The sequence below is a fragment of the Gadus chalcogrammus genome, chromosome 9 (assembly GCF_026213295.1).
Source record: "Gadus chalcogrammus isolate NIFS_2021 chromosome 9, NIFS_Gcha_1.0, whole genome shotgun sequence".
Lineage (NCBI taxonomy): Eukaryota > Metazoa > Chordata > Actinopteri > Gadiformes > Gadidae > Gadus > Gadus chalcogrammus.
Window position 1 is genome coordinate 7,970,519 of NC_079420.1, and position 20,000 is coordinate 7,990,518.

The following is a 20,000-nucleotide window of genomic DNA, read 5'->3' on the forward strand; positions in this document are numbered from 1 at the left end:
TCCTAAAACTTAACCGTTTATGTAACAGAATTTTGAACCAGTTCAAGCCATTGACTTCACTTTTAAACCAATATCCAAATGCCAGGAAAAAGAAGAGGAGAACGATAGTACTATAGTACATTGCAATGACCACATCCATTTTGGAAGACTAGAGACATTTCCTTTATCATGCTCGTAGTTATGTTTTTTTTGTCATAGATTAGTAATCTATGATAGAAAACTGTTGTCATCATGTTGTGTCTAAACAAACGGTGGCAAAACAAAGTTTTCATTGGCATAGGATACAGTATATTTAGGTTGATTTAGGATTTTACGATACTACTTCTCTTTTGACTACTTCTCCCCTCAAGCCAAGCCTAACACTAAATGGTGATTTTTAGAAGCAGGTTTTTTAAGTCAGATCATTAAAGTACCCAAGAGTTCAACTTTTTGGAATTAATCTTCTGTCTTATCGGTAGCCTTATCAGGTGGGGAGGCTCATCCTGGATAGAGTGCACAGTGAAAGATTATCCTTCACTTCAGCCGACCCACGCACGCCCTAGTCGAGACTGTGTCAAGCATACGATCAAAGGGGAGAGAGAGGGCAGCCCCTATCACAATGAGGTCAATACAATTGCAGCGGGGTAAGAGTTAGTAGAGCCATTAAAACCCAGGCCACCAAATGAGTTGGAGGACGATAATGTAAACGGAGAGCAAAGCAGCTTAAAGATCACATTGGGTCTCGGTTAATTAACATAACCCCAACTGCTAAAGTTTTGATTAGTAATGTTTGATAAATTAAGTGCTACTCTATATAGGAGATTCTAGGGCTCAATAAGGTCGTCTTCCTAGGGGGGATGGATCAGTTAAGTTAAACCTCATGTGTTCTCTGCTTCAGGGGCACAGTGTGTGACCTGTGTGTCCAGCCTTCCTTTGACGTCCAACCCTATCATTTAAAACAAACAGATGTGTATCTTCAATGATCTATCAAACTGACTTGGCTCGACGGAGATCGGTTCTTAACGTTTCACTGTATGCCTGCTGCTCTAACCCTAACCCAGATTCCTTTTCAGAAAGGTCACATGGTGTAGCCATCAACCAATCGACCAAAAAATAACTCACTTGCATGCATAACTTTCATTAAGTTTGAGGTAACCTGTCTTCTTTTAAAGCAATTCCCAACTGAGGTTAATTTAAAAGAAGGGATACTTTCACTAGGAAACACCCTTTGATCCATTGTCGCTCTGACGCTGATTTCCCCTGCTGACCAATCAGGGAGATGTGTGTGTACGTGTGTGTGTGTGTGTGTGTGTGTGTTCCCTGGGAGAGACTGATGCTACAGTGTGTTGGTCTGGCAGCGGCCACAGATTAAGGTCCTGGCCAGAGCCCTACGGGGAGGACGGCGGTTAATTGGCAGTGAACCGTTAAACGCGGGCCGGGGAAGGCCTTCATTACTGATATAAATGAACATCACACTGGACACTATCTGGGGCAAGGGGGCTGCACCATGGGCCCTAGACTCACAGGAAGTTGGTTGGACTTTAGAGATGATGGGAGAAGGAAGTGACTGTTTCGACTGTCACTGGCCTGGAGTTACACTTGAAAGGACATGCGCTTACAAAGTGTGCGCTGTACTGCATGTGGAGGCTGAACATTGCTATTGCCGCTACTGGCAGTTGAATGTAATAAGTGTATGTTTTAATCAGAGCCTTACTGATGTCATTGCATTCAGGTCAACAATCATTACCTCATTTATTTGTATAGTTTTCAATCTTAGTTATTGTTTTCACATATTTCCTGTTATTAGAAAATAACACTTGATCAAATGGTTGTTCATTCTGGGTTTCGCTTTCTTTTTCAGCCCCAACTGAGTCCCCAATAAGACCAAGTCTCTGTAAGTGTTGTTCATTGACTGCATAAACATTTAAAATGTGAATCACGGAGAGCTTTTATCCAATCAGAGATTTTTCAGAGACTTTGAGCGTGCCTGAAGTGTTTATGTATGTGTGCACAGCTGGCGTCGACGGGAACCACGCGGTGCTGCGGGACGACTTTGACTCCAACCTGGACGGAGAGCTTGACACCAGCATCTGGTAGATACCGAGAGCGACTTCCACCACGATGACCAAGTCCCCGTTTCACGGTGTGGAACCACTGAAACACACACACACGACTCCTCGCTGTAGCCCCTGTGTTGTGTTGTCTCCCAGGACCGGCTGCAGCAGCTGTGAAGTGGGCGAGCACTGCGGGGTGCTCATGCACGGCCGAGCGGTGACCTTCTGCGAGCCCTTCGGAGAACGAGAGCTGGTAAGGTCTTCCCCCCCTCCCCCCAATCCCGACCACACCGAGACCGCCGCGCGGTACACGCCCGTTTGAGCGTGCGACCGCCGACCGCCAACCGCTCACCTCAGCAGGGCTGCTCTCTGACCAAAGCCCCCCACTTAGCGTCAGCATAGCGCTTTTAGCCGTAATAACTCTCCTCGAGTCTCTCGTGTGTGCGGATTTTCCGCAGCACATTTGTGTCAAAGCCGTTGATTGAATATCAGTATCAATTCTTAATTACAATTGTGGGATTGTACTTCTTTAATTGTGATTTTGTGCGAAACACACACGCACACAGAGATTCATAAATAATGTATGTTTAAGGAAGAGCGTGATTTATCACCTGATTGATCACCGGCCTGTTCTATTTTTAATGGGGCTGTGTTGGAATCGATTGTTTCATTCTGAGAGGCATATATAAAGATATAGAGAGCGCTAGGCAGCCGAGCAGGGCTCATAACCCAATTAAATCATAGCCCAATGAGTCTGTTTACCTCTTTGAGAAATGATCTCTTTCTCTGTCAGCACACCACCCATGTGAATGTGTTAGTGTTACAAACATGCACATTTCACCCACAACAGAATCATACACATGGAACACGGAAGCACACACTTGTACCCAGAAATGCATACACACTTAAGCATACAACCATGCAGCAAAACAACTTTGTACAAACCCTCGATAAAGAACTGCATGGAATGATCATTTCCTTATGGATTATCAGAAGGTGAAATTTAATTCAAATTAAACTCAGGCTAAATCCCCAACAACTGCTTGTATTGTACTGACTGTTACTCTGTCCTGTGTGCCCAACAGAGCACTGTTCTCCTCAACACAACCACTGCCTCAGTGCTGCAGTTTGCCCTGGGTAAGTACATGAAACGGCAATCAATACATCTCAACCGCAATGAGCTCTATCGTGTACATCCTTTAAGCCAGGCACCGGGCTGTGTTCAGGGACACAAGCATCACATGTTAGGATGGCTCTCAGCCCGACAAATGGCCAAACAGCCATCAGTCACTTCAGGTATCCCCTCTCCTCCAACTGGCATACCGGTACATATTTAATGGTGATCCTGAAGGACATCAAAAACACTCTTTAAAGCTGGGCTTTTCATGTCTGTTCCGTTTATTTTGTGAGGTCCCTGTAGATCGTATTTTGAGTATGTATTTCATTAAACCCTTTCGCTGTGGGTTCCCCTCTCTCCACAACTCTCTGTCTGACAGATCCCATGTGCAGCTTATTTATAGGTTTGGAGGATTACTCGGGGACCACACAGCGGGAGACAATCCCCAGCTCCTATGTATTGTGCAGGCAGGGGGGCAGGGGGTAGTAGTGAGAGGAGATCCAGGCCAGGGATGGGGGTGGTTATAGGGGCTAGTGCGATTCAGCCATTGGGAACGTTTGACCTCCCCACCTTCCCTTAATCCCATCGCAACCACTAAAAACTACAGGTGCAAACACACAAACGAGCAATATAATACCCATGATGATTCCATACATATTCTTTCTCACACTCATAAATGCAGAAATACAGCCACACACAAACATACACACACACACACAGTCACGCATATACATACAAAATACACACACACACACACACACACACACACACACACACACACACACACACACACACACACACACACACACACACACACACACACACACACACACACACACACACACACACACACACACACACACACACACACACACACACACACACACACACACACACACACACACACACACACATACCTAAATACAGGCACGCACTCAAACACACACACACACACACACACACACTCACACTAGCAATATACAACCCCCCCCCGCAAGAAATCTGTTACTGCCAAGGAACTGAGGTGTGCTTTATGCGTACTGACACCCATAGGCCTGATCAACAACGCTCAGGCCGTCTGTAAACCCCCGGTCATCTCAGGCCCCTCCTCACACCCTCACCGCAGCTGGCCGTCCACTGAGTCCTCTGGCCTGTTGAGCTGCTGAGCAGTTGCTTCTCCTGTAACACCGTTTAGACACCATTCTCCATACTGGCTGAAGCCCATGGAGAGTTGGTGTTTATTTGTTTACGTGTGTGTGATGCTGACAGACACCCTCTTAAGCCTTCATCTGGTGCCTTCAAAGTGGGCTTAAAGTGGTGTTAATACACTCGGCTGGTAGAGACGACAGAGATGAGCTCTGTGTGTTGACTTGCATTCACTTCATGTGTATATATGTGTGTCTGTGCCTGTGTGTGTGTGTGTGTGTGTGTGTGTGTGTGTGTGTGTGTGTGTGTGTGTGTGTGTGTGTGTGTGTGTGTGTGTGTGTGTGTGTGTGTGTGTGTGTGTGTGTGTGTGTGTGTGTGTGTGTGTGTACGTGTGCGTATTGTGCAGGCTCTGGCTCCTGCCGTTTCAGCTACTCGGACCCCAACATCGTGGTGTCCTACAGCCTCAGCGGCAGCAGGAATGACACAGATGAGTGGATCACCCTGGAGACCATCAGGTGCCTCCCAGACCCTCCTTCTCTGTCTCCTTCTTGCTCAACCTCCTCTCCATTCAAAGCTCCCTTATCTCTTCACCTTCCTCTTTGTTTGTTTCATTCTCTGTCCACCTCATCTCCATTCAAAGTTCCCTCATCTACTCATCTTCTGCTTGGTCCCACCTCTTCCAGTTTCTCCTCCCTGTAAGACGTTTCTTATTCCCCAGAAGGCCTAAAGATCTATCCCATCCCTTCCCTTCCACGTCTCTCCTCATTCCTCCGAACCTCTCTCTGAACCGCCTCCCATCGACCGTTCCTAACCGCCCTCCTCCCCCCCCCCCCCCCTGCAGTTCACCCACCAACAGCAGCACCATGGTGCACCTAGTGCCCCTCCCCCACCGTTGCCGGGCCGACGGCGTGCGTCTCCGCTGGACCCAGGGGGCTCCGCGGGGGGGCGAGGGCTACGAGTCCTGCTGGGGGTTGGACAACGTGCTTCTGGTCAACGCCGCCCACCGCCCCCCTCTGCTGGAGGACAACCTGGACCCCCCCGACACGGCCAACTGGCTCTTCTTCCCCGGAGCCACCGTCAAGGTGCCCGTCCCCTCCCCCCCACCTCGCTGACCTGGGTTTCATTCACCCGAGCATTACATTGAGGGGATTTTGCTGACGCTTTCATGCAAAGCGACTTACAACCATTCATTCACATACTCACACACCGACGGCGGAGTCAACCACGCAGGGCGACTGCCAGCTCGTCGGGAGCAGTGAGGGTGCGGCGTGTTGCTCAGGGACACCTCGACACTCCCGCTCTACCCCCTGAGCTACTGCCGCCCACCAGGGCGTGTATATACATGTACCTGTGTGATACTGTTGGACACACAGGATGGCCCGTTGTACACATGAGATCCATCGGATGTATTTATAACAGTGCAAGGTCCATTGCGACACTCCACCTCGGTGACTTTCACTGGGCTACTCCGAACACAAGGACACAGGGTGATGGTGTTGGACGCTGGTTTAATGGGCATCATGAAACATGGCCTGGTGCTCCATGTTGCCGTGTCAAAGATCAACCTGGAGTGTGTGTGGAGATGACTGGCTTAACCTGTGGACATGATAGCTCAATGTGCAACAGGTGTGCTTAGACGAGCCGTCATCCACACACACACTGCCACAATAAATGATATTGTCGTTCCGCTGTTGCCGTGTCAACAGCAGCTCGGGAAGTAACGCAGGGTCTCTGGCAACCCTGCGAGCATGGCCGACACAAACGTATGAATGTATGTATGAATGAATTAATGAATGAATGGCTTTACAATCATGGGGCACTGATTGCAAAGCGCTATGAGGCCAGAGGTTACAAAATCCCTTTATGAATGCACTTAATAAATGCACCATATAAATGCAAAACGTCCATGTGTTACTCAAGCAACAACGATCACAGCTGGATGCTACGGTCTGGAATCATAAAGTGGTATTGGGGTCAATAAGAAAAGTGTTTATTAACCATAGCAATTGATGTCTCCTCATTGGACAGCACTCCTGTCAGTCAGAGGGCAACGCCCTGTATTTCCATGGAGGCGAGGGGGTGGGCCACACCTTTGCGTCCACCAGAGACATCGACCTGCACCGCGAGGAGGGGCGGAGCTACTGGGAGGAAGACTTTGAGAGCGCACCCTCAAAGTAAGTCAAGCTTGCCTCATATATGATCTACAGATTCTAATGCAGTATCTGTATGAGTAAGTGTACGTGTGTTGGAACCATTTGACATGGATGCATGATATTCTGTGAGAATCTTGGTGTGTCTGTTGGTGTGTATGTTATGGTATGTCTTTGTGACAAAGGATCAAATGTTGCTTGGGAAAAGACACAGGTGAAACCCCTGCCTTCAGAGACACCTCTGTATCTGTTGGGCACAGGACACGCACACACACAAAAAACACACGCACCATTAAAAATCTCCGAAACGCACACAATCCATTGGATTCTCCAAACTGTCAAGGAACAAGAAATTGTTAAAATCCTTCAAAAGCGTGGGAAAGGGAAAGGGGGTCAACCACAGTACCACCATCAAGACGCATTTAATGAGGCCTTATATATAACTCCAACAGGTGTCCCACTACATACCCCCTTAACTCCTGAAACGTTCACTACAGCACCGGCAGCACTGGTGCATTCTGGGAGCCGTTGCACCGATGCTGGCTCCGTTTCAGCAGCCAGCCCATTAGGCTGTAGTAGATTCCTGACAGGTGGACGGGAGACATGCAGAGTCTGCAGTCCACCAGGTGTCACCTCAGCCCGGCACTGACTGTGACAGCAACAGGCCAGAACTGCCGTGTGACAAGAGAGGCTGGTCGGGCTTCGGGAGCAGGGGCAGACAGGGGTGTTGGGTGGTGTTGGGGGTGGTGTTGCTGTTGGTGGTGGGTGAGGACCACAGGATGCGCTTGACACACTGAGTTATCTGCTGTCAGTGTTAATGAGGATCCCCTCGCCGCTCGGTGGAAGGATGTTTTCCTGTGTGGGCCCTGTGTGTGTACGTCCTGTCTCGGTGCTATTTTAGCCCGCCACCTGGGTGTGTTTTTGGGGGGGTTGTTTGTGTTTCAGTGGGTATTTTTCAGTGTGGGTGTGTATGTGTATGCACACGTTTTTACAAATGGTGTAGACAGGAGGGGGTGGATGTATGTATGTTTGTGTACCAACTTGAATACTTTGTATAAATTGTAGTGCTATTGGGGTGGAGATTTTTATGATAATCAAGCTAAAATGTTATCAGAGTTCTTATCCTATCATATGGGTCCACATTCCTTACTCATGACTCCTGATTCAGCTGTCCTGTGTGATATCCCTGTCCCCTAATAAGCTACACACCCAGCCTCCCACATGAACAAAGCCTCTCCCTCCAGTAGAGAGCAGAGCAGGGCTAAACTGTTGTTAACCCCATGCAGCTGGGACATCGAGGGGGCGAGCTACGGCACCCACTGTGGCGAGATCGAGTCGGGCTCGGCGATGGTGTTCGACCAGGAGGGACGGAGGAGGGTCTGCACGCCGTACCTGGACACCACCGCCTACGGAAACCTCCGCTTCCACTTCACCATGGGTACGCGACTGGGTGTGGTCCGCTATATAGGTCGGATCCGCAAATGCTTACAAGTCTGGAAGATCTCAGTTCTTTTTTTTTCGATTTCCAAGTTTTATCAAAGTGAATCAAAATGGCTGTCCTTCCATGCCCTCTGAGCAAGGCAGGGCGGTGGTGCTGAGGTGTGTTTGTGTGCAGGCGGAGGGGAATGCGATCCGGGGGAGTCCCATGAGAACAACGTGGTCCTGTTTGGACGGTCTGAGGGGAGGAGGGAACAAGTGGTGCTGGACACCCTGCCATACTCCTCCTACAGGGTGAGACACACACACACACACACACACGCACACACACACACACACACACACACACACACACACACACACACACACACACACACACACACACACAAACACACACACACACACACACACACACACACACACACACACACACACACACACACACACACACACACACACACACACACACACACACACACACACACACTCTTGTACTGTTCAACACACAAAGGCAGAAACACGCACGCACACACAAACACACACGTATACTGTTCCATTCACACACACGCACACAAACACACACACACAAGCACACACACACACACAGACACTCATATATTCTTACACACACACACACACACACACACACACACACACACACACACACACACACACACACACACACACACACACACACACACACACATATACACACACATCTTGTCAATAAAAACACAGAAATATGCAGACACACAAAAGACTTAAGATTTATCATAGCAAACCTTAAAGTATACACACGCATACACACAAACATTTTCACCTTCACATTCTCACACTGAACACTATCACACTAAGCACACCCTTATCCCCGAGCGGACATTTAACCACACTCCCCTCTCCCCTCCACCCAGACCCCCGGGTTGGTCTCGGTGGGGCTGCCCACTGAGCTCCAGACCCCCGTCACCCAGTTCTGCCTGGAGCAGCGGACCCACGGGGGCCTCCACCGCCACGTGTGGGCGCTGGACTTCATGCAGCTGCTGCCGGTGCTGCCCGGTACCAACACCCACGTGGCGCAGTTCTCCATCAACCTGGGCTGCGGCTCCTACCAGCCCGCCAACAGGTGGGGCCCCCGGCCTTCACTAACACACGCGCAATGCTAACGCGAAACCCGAACCTCACACTGTGCTGTGGAATGTGTGTTTATGCTTTACATTTACGTTAACATTTAGGGCTTTGACTGGACGCTTTTATCCAAAGCAACTTACAATAAGTACATTTGTCAAAGGAAAGAGAAACAACAATATATCGCTGTCAGTACACTAAGGATTTCCATAGAAACAAGTGCCAAGCATTAATACTTGCTAGCTAATGCTTATGCTCATAAATTGAAGAGATATGAATCATCAATACAGTTTAAAAGGTCAACAAACCGAGCTCAAAAAGTTGATTCCAAGTCTCTTTACTAAGAAAAAGTTTGATGCATGTCAATTAAGGCTCAAAGGAAGGATTTGAAGATCAATGCATCCGATGTAGAGATTAGATAAATGGATAACAATGAATGAATCTCGTTTGGTGTTAGCTGACAGATCAGTCAAAGGATAGTTGTGATTTAGGCAGTGAGGTTTGGATTCTGACAGCTCAAAGCGATATACTGTAGAAAGATATCAATGTGTTTGTGTCTGTGTACGCTATAGAAGAGCTCACTGTAATAGGATATGAATATCGATAAAGTCTCAAATGTCAATACACTTTCCACCAATTGTTGATTCTAACGGTAATATTAAATATCCATTATAGACCCGTTCAAGTAGGAGAAAAGAGTTTGGAAAATACTTCATCATTGTAAGTGGGATTTTATAGTATTTTTAGTAATCCCTTGTTTAGTGTTATTTGACAGCTCAGAGAAGGAATAGTGGTGATTTAATACCAGACTGTTCTGAATACTAAAAGTAATATGCTTCACAAGGGTAATGAATATATGCTGTGCGTGAGTAAAGCAGAGAAAGAAACCGCAAAGAGGTTTAAAATACACTGAACGCCGATTGTAAACTGAGATGATACATCCACTGTACTGTGAAATATCCATTCAAGCAATTCAAATTTAAAAAATAGATTAACATCATCAATCTACTTCTTCTCCTTCCCCCTCCCTGCTCAGTGTCAGCCTAGAGTTCTCCACCAACCACGGCCGGTCCTGGTCCCTGCTCCACACAGAGTGTCTGCCAGAGCTGTGCGCCGGGCCGCACCTGCCCCACAGCACCGTGTACTCCTCAGATAACTACAGCGGGTATGTGTGGACATACGCCTCCGTCTAGCTCTGGAAAACCACGTTCCAGGCAATGGAATGTGTGCAAGCCTCTCTCCAAATCTCCAAATCTTTCTGCTTATAATTCCTCTGGTCAATCTGCTTGTGATCAACCTGAGTACAATAGCAAATGTCGACATGTATGGTCAAAACTGACAGACACAATGGTTTGTGTGTGTGTGTGTGTGGGTGTGTGGGTGTCTGCGTGTGTGTGTTTGTATGTGTGCATGCTTAAATGTTTGTGTGTGTGTGTGTGTGTGTGTGTGTGTGTGTGTGTGTGTGTGTGTGTGTGTGTGTGTGTGTGTGTGTGTGTGTGCATGCACGCTTGCATGTGTGTGTTTGTGTGTGTGTGCATGTGTGTGTGTGTTTTTGTGTTTGTGTGTGTGTGTTTGTGCACGCCTGCACTTGTGTGTGTGTGTTTATGTGTGTTTGTGTATTTGTGTGTGTGCACTCTTGCATGTGTGTGTGTTTGTGTGTGTGTGTGTGTGTGAGTGTGTGTGTGTGTGTGTGTGTGTGTGTGTGTGTGTGTGTGTGTGTGTGTGTGTGTGTGTGTGTGTGTGTGTGTCCTCAGCTGGACCCGTATCTCCATCCCGCTGCCTAACGCTGCTCTGACGGAGAGCTCTCAGTTCCGCTGGAGACAATCTGGCCTGGGGCTGGGCAGCATGTGGGCCATAGACAACGGTGGGTGCAGAACCATTCTATGTTACATATTCTAGGTGCTGGTCTGTGAGGGAAGGGTAGTCAGGTGGTATGAGTGTAGGGACCTGGGTTGGATCCCCTGATGTCCACAGCCTAGCCGTAGGCATCTTAACTCATTTTGGACTTAATAGGTATATTCAATAGTAGTTGAATGTAATTAAAAAAATGCATATATGTTGGTTTGAATCTTATAAATCTTAAAATACTTAAATAGTATGGTGCTACTGTAGAGTCTTTGGTTTAAGTATTTGGTTTATGTTGTAAAGATCTGTTTTGTTTAATTTATTGACCTTTCAGCATCAAGGGTTCATAGACATGACATCAGAAACACAGAATTATTTTGCTGTTACAATAAATGAAACATAGACCAAAACTATTTGAAATCTGAAACGTAAAATGTCATTCACGAGTCGGCTCATATCCTTCAGTTTGTCATCTCTTGACGGTCAGGTTTGTTTGATGTTCATGTCTGATGACCTGGTACACAATGTACTGTAGCTTCTTTCACTGTAGTCGTTAATGTGAGCATCTTGTGCTTCTCTCTAGTGTATATCGGCCCAGCATGTCTCCGGTTCTGCTCTGGAAGAGGACACTGCTCCCGCACAGGCTGCAAGTAAGTATCCAACATGACCTCCTGCTGATCCAGTTATCACCATACTGTATGATGGTTATGATTAATTAGATATTATTGTATTAGTATTCCAAACATCTTCCTTCTTACTAACCCTCAATATTTCCCCCTCCCTTCTTGCCGTTAGTTCCTTATTGCTTTTTATTTTCTGGGGTTTATCTTACAAACTCGTTTTCTAATTCTATTGTCTTCTCTTCTCTTCGTACCCCTCACCCTATGTTAACTCCACCTCTTCCTGACCCCCTTATGTTGACTCCTCCTCTCCCTGTACCCCTCCCTCCTATGCTGACTCCTCCCCCCTATGTTAACCCCTCCTCTTCCTGTACCCCTTCCCCCTATGTTAACCTCCTCTTCCTGTACCCCTCCCTCCCATGGTGATTCACCCTCCTAATGTTAACTCCTCCTCTTCCTGGGCCCCTCCTCCTCCAGATGTGACCCCGGGTTCAGCGGCCCGGCGTGTGAGCTGGCCTCCCAGACCTTCCCGGCCTTCCTGTCGGAGGGCTTCTCCAGCCCGCGCCTCTCCTCCTACCACAGCTTCTCCTCCCTGAGGGGGGCGGAGGTCAGCTTCGGCTGCGGGGTGCTGGCCAGTGGCAAGGCCTTGGTCTTCAACCGGGACAGCCGGAGACACCTGGTTACCTCCCCCCTGGACAGCTCCCAGGCCAGGTAGAGTGAGACCGGGCCACACATCATCCACGTCAGCAGGGTTTGACTCAGAGATCAGAGTACTTTTAATCCCAAGGATGGTTGTTGCTATCCCCATGGCTCTGAAGAGAGAATAATAATAATACAAAATAGAGGATAGAAATAAAATTGGCAAGGTATTCCTATTTGAAATATTGAAAAACATATAAAGCATATTAACACAAATAATGTATGTAAAATATACCTATTTTAACAATAAGCATGGCACTTAGCTATATTAGCAGTAATTTTGAGGTTTTCTAACATTATCATTGGATCCACTGGGGTTAGTTTAGGGTAAGGGGCACCCTAACCTTGGGGTAAGGTTGTCCCTGCACACTCATGCCAGGATGCTCGTTTAGTATCTTTGAATAATCTCATGGGGATAATCTCATGACCGTGACGCTCACCATGGTTCACCACAGATATGATCACCTTTAAATGCTGATATCTCTCTAAGTCGGGCCGCAGGGTATATAGATCCTGTCCATTATATTTGGGTAACGTCATTTATATTCCCTTAACAGTAATCGGATACAATTTTAAAGTAGGCGTACCGATAGGGTTCCTTGGTTCCGCGGACAGAGAGTCTGTCTACGGGACGTGACAGACACCGTCGTTGTTTCCACAACCTCGTCACCTCTCTGCTCCCGTCCATCAACAGCTCAGACCTCTACTCCCCTGTTCCGGGCTGGGAGATGGATTGTGATTGCAAGGGAGGGGGGGAGGGGGGGGGGGGGGGGGGTGGTGATGGGAGGGAGGGAAGGGTGTGAGAGACGAAGTGACAGGAGAATATAAGCGAGAGATAGAGATAGTGAGGGAGAGAACGAGAGAGGGAAGACAGAGACAGAGTGACAAAGTTAGACACAGGCATCTGTGCTGGATGGATTAGGCCTGTTGCGGCACTCTGGGTGCCACCTGATGGGCATATTTAACGCCAGCTTCCCGTCTGATTGAGTGAACAGCTGTCCTGGAGAGGAAACTGCAGTGCTAATGAAAACCAGGCAGAGCCAAGGACAGAACGAGAGGGAAAGAGAGAGTGAAGGAGAGAGAGAGTGGGAGAGAGAGAGCGAGAGAGCGAGGGGGAGGGACGGAGGAAGAGAGAGAGAGAGAGAGGGGGGGGGGGACGGAGGAAGAGAGAGAGAGAGGAAGAGATGGAGGAAGAGAGAGAGAGAGTGAGGCGGGCTGGCCGAGGGACAAACAGGCAGAGATGAAAACGGCTCTGAATATTCTATTAGTCAAAATGATGTTTCGATGTCAGCAGAAATGTATGCAATCACATGGGAGTCAGTGTACAAACTTTAGCGGGCTGCGTATTTATACATGAGTGTATGCATGCGCGTGCCATCCTTCCACCGTGCATACCCAATCTCTCCCTATCTCTCTCTGGCTCTGCCTCCAACCCCACGCCTCTAACTTTGACCCCATTCGTTTAATCACCATCGATCATCTTGCCACCGCCGTGCCAACTCACCTTGCTGCCTGACCGCCTGTTTATCTACCTCCAGATCTGGCCTGTCTCCATCTCTCTCCCTCAATGTCTTACTATCTCAGTCTCACTCTCACTCTCTCTCTCTCTCTCTCTCTCTCTCTCTCTCTCTCTCTCTCTCTCTCTCTCTCTCTCTCTCTCTCTCTCTCTCTCTCTCCGGGGTGTTGGATTTAACATGGAGCTCTCATTCCTTCCCTGTTTATTTCTGCTCCCTCGTCCTGCCTCTGACCTCTCTCTCTCTCTCTCTCTCTCTCTCTCTCTCTCTCTCTCTCTCTCTCTCTCTCTCTCTCTCTCTCTCTCTCATTCCTTCCCTGTTTATTTCTGCTCCCTCTACCTGCCTCTGACCCCTCTCTCTCTCTCTCTCTCTCTCTCTCTCTCTCTCTCTCTCTCTCTATCTCTCTCTCTCTCTCTCTCTCTCTCTCTGCCCCTCAGATACCTGCAGTTCACCCTGCGGCTGGGCAGTCGCAGCACCCTGAGCTCGTGTCCCGCCCCGGACCAGCCGGGGGAGGGGGTACTGCTGCACTTCTCCTCCGACAACGGCATCACCTGGACCCTCCTTCAGCACTACGCCTACAAGGGCTTCCATGAGCCCAGGTAATGGGGACTCTGTGTGTGTGTGTGTGTCCCTACACTGGGGTGTCTGGAAATGTGTCCAGTGTGTCAAGATACACTCTAATGAATGGTGTGTCTGTGTGTGTGTGTGTGTGTGTGTGTGTGTGTGTGTGTGTGTGTGTGTGTGTGCGTGTGTGTGTGTGTGTGTGTGTGTGTGTGTGTGTGTGTGTGTGTGTGTGTGTGCCCCTGTTTTGCTTGCATATTTGCCCGTCTATCCAGATGCGCTCTATTGTATGCTGTGTGTGTGTGTGTGTGTGTGTGGTGTGTGTGTGTGTGTGTGTGTGTGTGTGTGTGTGTGTGTGTGTGTGTGTGTGTGTGTGTGTGTGTGTGTGTGTGTGTGTGTGTGTGTGTGTGTGTGTGTGTGTGCCCCTGCATTGGTTGCATATGTGCCTGTGTGTCCATGTACGCTTGAATGTATATTTGTGTTTGTCTGTGTGTGTGTGTGTGTGTGTGTGTGTGTGTGTGTGTGTGTGTGTGTGTGTGTGTGTGTGTGTGTGTGTGTGTGTGTGTGTGTGTGTGTGTGTGTGTGTGTGCTTGCTGCTAGTGTGTGTGTGTGCTTGCATTGCTTACATGAAATTGAGGGTGTGTGTGTGCGTGCGTGCGTGCTGGGACTCACGTGCCCATTGTTCCATGACCCCACGGAGACACAATAAGTCCATTAACGCACACATTTGCGCCGCTAATGGCCTGCTGGAGGTGTGTCCTGGGGGCAGCCATGGCATCAGTTACTGTCTTTATTATGCGTAATGAAGACAAAGGGGATCCAGGCTCACACTAAACAGCAGCCTCTCTGGGAGGGTTAGGACTGCAACCCGCTAACCCCTGGTATCTGCGTGATGCTTGGGTCACGCTCCGTGGTGAAGTCCTGTTTCCTAAGTCCTTCTGTAGAGGAAAGTCTATAGTAGCAGTGATGCAGTGGTCTGGATGCCCCAGTTACTGTGCAATTCCTCCTTCAGGACACCCAAATTTCCTCTTGAATAACTTAAATAGCATGGTTTCAACGTAGCAAAACCCACGGTAGTGTGTGAATGTAGCACGGCTGTATCTTTGCCATCGCTTCAAATACGACTCAAAAAATAAACGCTTTTCTGGGACTATGGCCTGGATTGCTTGGTACCATGTTTACCAAGTGGAGAATGTGAGCAAACAGCAGATTTAATGTGTTGCTCAGAGGAACGTCAGTTCCTGACTCAGTACCTCAGTGTGGACCTCTGTGACTCAGCCCAGCTGGTCCGGTCGCCGACACAGCTGACACCGTTCACACCTGACCTCTTTCCAGCCGCTCCTTCACCTGCCACCCATTTGCACTTCAGTAATGAAGACCTTCTTCAGTGATGTCAAATAACTTCACAGGGCCACGTTATATATAACTCAGCCAACACTGTAACTAGTGCTCAGCCTCACTCTCAAGCCCTCAACTAGGCGAGAAAAAACAAACAAACTAAATGCCCATCGAGGAAGTATAAAAGTGCAATAGAAGCAATGTGGGCAAAACAAAAACATGTGCTTGTAACGAATGCTAGTTCGATCCCCAGCTCCTCCTAGCTGAGTGTCGAGGTGTCCTTGAGCAAGACACCTAACCCTAACTGCTCCTGACGAGCTGGCTGTCGCCCTGCGCGGTAGACTCTGCTGGCGGTGTGTGAATGTGTGTATGGACCGTTGTATGTCGCCATTGATAAAAGCGTCTGCTGAATGCCCTAGTTGTGATTGCAGGTCCACATACATTCTGTTTTCCTCGTTTAACCAGAATCGTGTCAGTGGAGCTGCCCGCGGGGGCCCGTAAGTTTGGGGTGCAGTTCCGCTGGTGGCAGCCATACCACTCGGGGCGCGGGGTGGACGTGTGGGCTCTGGACGAGATCAGCATGACCTCGGTGCTGTTCAACACCATCAGCCTGGACTTCAGCAACGTGCTGGACGTCACCCAGAGCCTGGGCTTCTACCTGGGCCACGTGCAGCCCTACTGCCAGCACGACTGGACGCTCAGGTACCGCTACGCACCAAGGGTCTTAGGGGCGGTTTCATTCATTTATATACATAAACTAATTCAAAAACCTTTAAAAGCATTCTTTTTTTCTTTTTTCTTTTAAGTTGTTCAATTTAAATTGTTAAATACTTTTTTTTTCTAAATACCTTTACTTATCTCATCAATGGAACATTTGCCAGTTCAATTGGTATGTTAAGTTTAATTAAATAGTGCAATTTTAATTCGTTTTCTCTACGTTTTGCTGTACTCAACAGTTTCTCTGGAGAGCCCAGCCCGGGCTCCAGCCTGCGCTACGTGGAGACCCAGTCCATGCAGATCGGAGCGTCCTACAGCCTGCAGTTCTCCCTGGTGATGGGCTGCGGCCGCCAGCCCTCCCCCCACATCGACACCCAGGTCCGCCTGGAGTTCTCCACCAACCACGGCCTTACCTGGCACCTGGTCAAGGAGGTGAGGAAACACAACCCTTTTATCTCATTGGCTCCCAGTCTCAAGGTGGTTAGGTGAAGAGGAAAGTTAAAAAGAGGCAAACTTGCAGAAGTCAGTAACATTTATTCACGAGCATGAATATTGATTTATTCATTATAGCCACAGTGATAATGTCTTGATAATTTGAGTCTTCAAATGGGCCACTTTGTTTCAGGTTTTTTTTCTGGAACATTAGCAAAGTACCGTGTAATACTTGAATCAGCAGGGATCGGCAGGCTTCCCATGATTCAACAAAGATTTTCAGTGATGACAATTGGCTTATAAATATTCATAGCACACCCCAAGCTACCGTCAAGATCTTTATTGCCTTTGGGAATGAATAGGTCTTAATGAATCCTCATTAACTGCCGTGGCAAATCCCAGAATGTGTGCAAAAATCTGATTTTCTTTGACACTTGAAGCTCGTAACAATACAAGAGTTACAAAACTCTGCAAATGTTTAGTTGTACTTTCTTTCGGGAGATTAGGGTTATCCATATTCATCTGTGTGTAAGTGAAACTGTGTGTAAACATAAGTTATGTAGTGAAAGAATGTTACTTTCTGTCAATTAACTGTCAGCCATTGCATTGTGTAATACAGACTGACAGCTGTTGTTGAAGAATAGCAATCTTTCTTGTCATTCTGGGCAAGAAATAGATCCTTTATCCTGAAGTATCCTTACACAACATCGTCTGATGAGTATTTAACCAAATCCTAAAAAAATTTACATTTTCTAAATCTGCCCCACTTTTAAGAATGAAACCAATAGCAAGAAGCAATCTGACCAGTCAGTGTATATTTACAATGGCGTTGTCCCCCACCCAGGCCTGCCTACCAGGGATGCCCAGCTGCTCTGAGTTCACATCCCCCAGTGTATACCACCCCTCTGAGTTCAGAGACTGGAGACGCATCACCCTGCCCCTGCCCCAGAAGACCTGGTGAGTACAACACACCGCCACCATGTGAGGACCAAATAAGGGACGTTGCTATGCTGTTTTGTTGTTGTTTGTCGAGTTTATAGTAATGGAGTTGCAGTGCTTTCAGGCCCCATTTGTTAAGCATTGCCTTAAAACACTGCAAGCGTTAGGGCTTCGATTCCCACAGGGGCCAGCGGTGCTCAGAAAGTATGCACTCGTGGTATTGTAAGATGCTTTTAAAATACTAACTTACTTTTTACTAAAATAGTTCAACAAATTGTACAAAATGACAGAATACCCATTTACGAAATTCACAGCATAAAGTTGATGGAGATTGCAGAAAAGAATATTTAATGTAAGGCAGTCAGTCAATTTTAAACATCACAACATACATCAAGATTGATGAAATACTCACCACAAAGGGCATCACAACCTCTCTTCCAATCAATCCCTCTCCCCCCTGGGCTCCTCACTGAAGCTGCTCTGATCTCATTCCCTGAGGTCAGAGGGTCAGGGCGATAAACTGTAAAGCTGAAGCATTCATGGGGGCCCCCCGGTTGATCCAGACCTGATCCAGGTCACCACGGTCGTTGGATCAGTGTGACCCCAAACCAGAGCCCCCGCCATATCTCTCCCTGTGCACCCCGTCTACAGCTCTCTACAGCCTGTTTGTAATCACTTTACATGCAATGGCACGCGCTGAATACTCAAGCATTAAGCAGGAATGCCCATATGCTCACACATAAATAACCATGGAAACAATGGAAAACAAACGAGGCTTGTAATAATAAAAATGATTTTGGCCTCCGTGGGTAATACGTACTGTTTGTGCAGATCAATATATGTTTTAGGATTGGAGAGAGTGTTATAAAATGCAGCGTCTCTTTGGAGATTCATGGATGGATTTTCGATAAAGAAGTGTTGACAAACTTTAATGCCGGTGTGTTTTTGTGTGTGTGTGTGTGTGTGTGTGTGTGTGTGTGTGTGTGTGTGTGTGTGTGTGTGTGTGTGTGTGTGTGTGTGTGTGTGTGTGTGTGTGTGTGTGGTTGTGTGTGTGTCTGTGTGTGTGTGTGTGTGTGTGTGTGTGTGTGTGTGTGTGTGTGTGTGTGTGTGTGTGGTTGTGTGTCTGTGTGTGTGTGTGTGTGTGTGTGTGTGTGTGTGTGCGTGCGTGTGCGTGTGCGTGTGTGTGTGTGTGTGTGTGTGTGTGTGTGTGTGTGTGTGTGTGTGCAGGTCTAGTGCCACGCGGTTCCGCTGGATTCAGAACTACTACGGGGAGCAGGACGAGTGGGCCCTGGATGACATCTACATCGGCCAGCAGTGCCCCAGCATGTGCCACGGACACGGCTGGTGTGATCACGGACACTGCAGGTCAGTACACACACATACACACACACACGCACACACGCACACACACACACACACACACACACACACACACACACACACACACACACACACATGCACACAAACAAACACCAGACACAATGACACAACCATGCATAAACCCCCACACAAACAAACAAACAATGGCACACGCACACACACACAAACACACAACCACACAAACCTATGCACAAATACCCAAACACACACACATTCTCTGTCGCTCATCGCTACGCAAACGTACACACACACATACACACTCATTCTCTGGAGGGGATGTCAACGACCCATATTCTCTCCCGCAGGTGTGATGACGGCTTCTCAGGGACCGACTGCCAGCCCTACATCCCGCTCTCCTCCAGCGTGCTCTCGGACTTCGAGTCCCAGGATGCACTGCTCGCCACGTGGCAGGAAGTGATCGGTGGAGAGGTGGTGACCCCGGACATGGGCTGCGGGGTGGTCTCCTCCGGTTCCTCCCTGTACTTCAGCAAGGTGAGATCTGCACACAAACACACCAAAAATATATAAATAACACTAACTTAAGGAACTTCACTCTTGAGGCACATTACTTACAATACTATATGTGTGTGTGTGTGTGTGTGTGTGTGTGTGTGTGTGTGTGTGTGTGTGTGTGTGTGTGTGTGTGTGTGTGTGTGTGTGTGTGTGTGTGTGTGTGTGTGTGTGTGTGTGTGTGTGTGTGTGTGTGTGTATGTGTGTGTGTGTACGCGTGTGACTCCAGGCTGGGCTGAGGCAGCTGGTGAGCTGGGACTTGGACACGGAGTGGGCGGAGTTTGTGCAGTTCTACCTGCGAGTGGGCGGAGACTGGGCGGAGTGTAACCAGGCGGACAGCCGGGAGGAAGGGGTGCTGCTGCAGTACAGCAACGACGGCGGCATCAGCTGGGGCCTCATCGCCGAGATGTACTTCACTGACTTCACCAAGCCACGGTACT

General features: G+C 48.2%; 1 protein-coding gene across 2 annotated transcripts in view; it reads left to right on the forward strand.

Moving 5' to 3' along the window:
* reln (reelin) overlaps positions 1–20,000 on the forward strand; it is a 106,202-nt gene that overhangs the window by 55,648 nt on the left and 30,554 nt on the right. For both annotated transcript variants that reach the window (XM_056598412.1, XM_056598413.1), the window contains exons 5-25: positions 1,841–1,873; positions 1,994–2,072; positions 2,190–2,286; positions 3,119–3,170; positions 4,703–4,811; positions 5,138–5,378; positions 6,325–6,470; positions 7,733–7,884; positions 8,062–8,177; positions 8,795–9,003; positions 10,042–10,170; positions 10,760–10,869; positions 11,434–11,500; positions 11,948–12,181; positions 14,121–14,282; positions 16,048–16,284; positions 16,539–16,731; positions 17,576–17,688; positions 18,898–19,035; positions 19,356–19,542; positions 19,790–19,995. In XM_056598412.1, the coding sequence (XP_056454387.1) occupies positions 1,841–1,873; positions 1,994–2,072; positions 2,190–2,286; positions 3,119–3,170; positions 4,703–4,811; positions 5,138–5,378; positions 6,325–6,470; positions 7,733–7,884; positions 8,062–8,177; positions 8,795–9,003; positions 10,042–10,170; positions 10,760–10,869; positions 11,434–11,500; positions 11,948–12,181; positions 14,121–14,282; positions 16,048–16,284; positions 16,539–16,731; positions 17,576–17,688; positions 18,898–19,035; positions 19,356–19,542; positions 19,790–19,995 (3,010 nt within the window). The remainder of the gene's footprint in view (positions 1–1,840; positions 1,874–1,993; positions 2,073–2,189; positions 2,287–3,118; positions 3,171–4,702; positions 4,812–5,137; positions 5,379–6,324; positions 6,471–7,732; positions 7,885–8,061; positions 8,178–8,794; positions 9,004–10,041; positions 10,171–10,759; positions 10,870–11,433; positions 11,501–11,947; positions 12,182–14,120; positions 14,283–16,047; positions 16,285–16,538; positions 16,732–17,575; positions 17,689–18,897; positions 19,036–19,355; positions 19,543–19,789; positions 19,996–20,000) is intronic.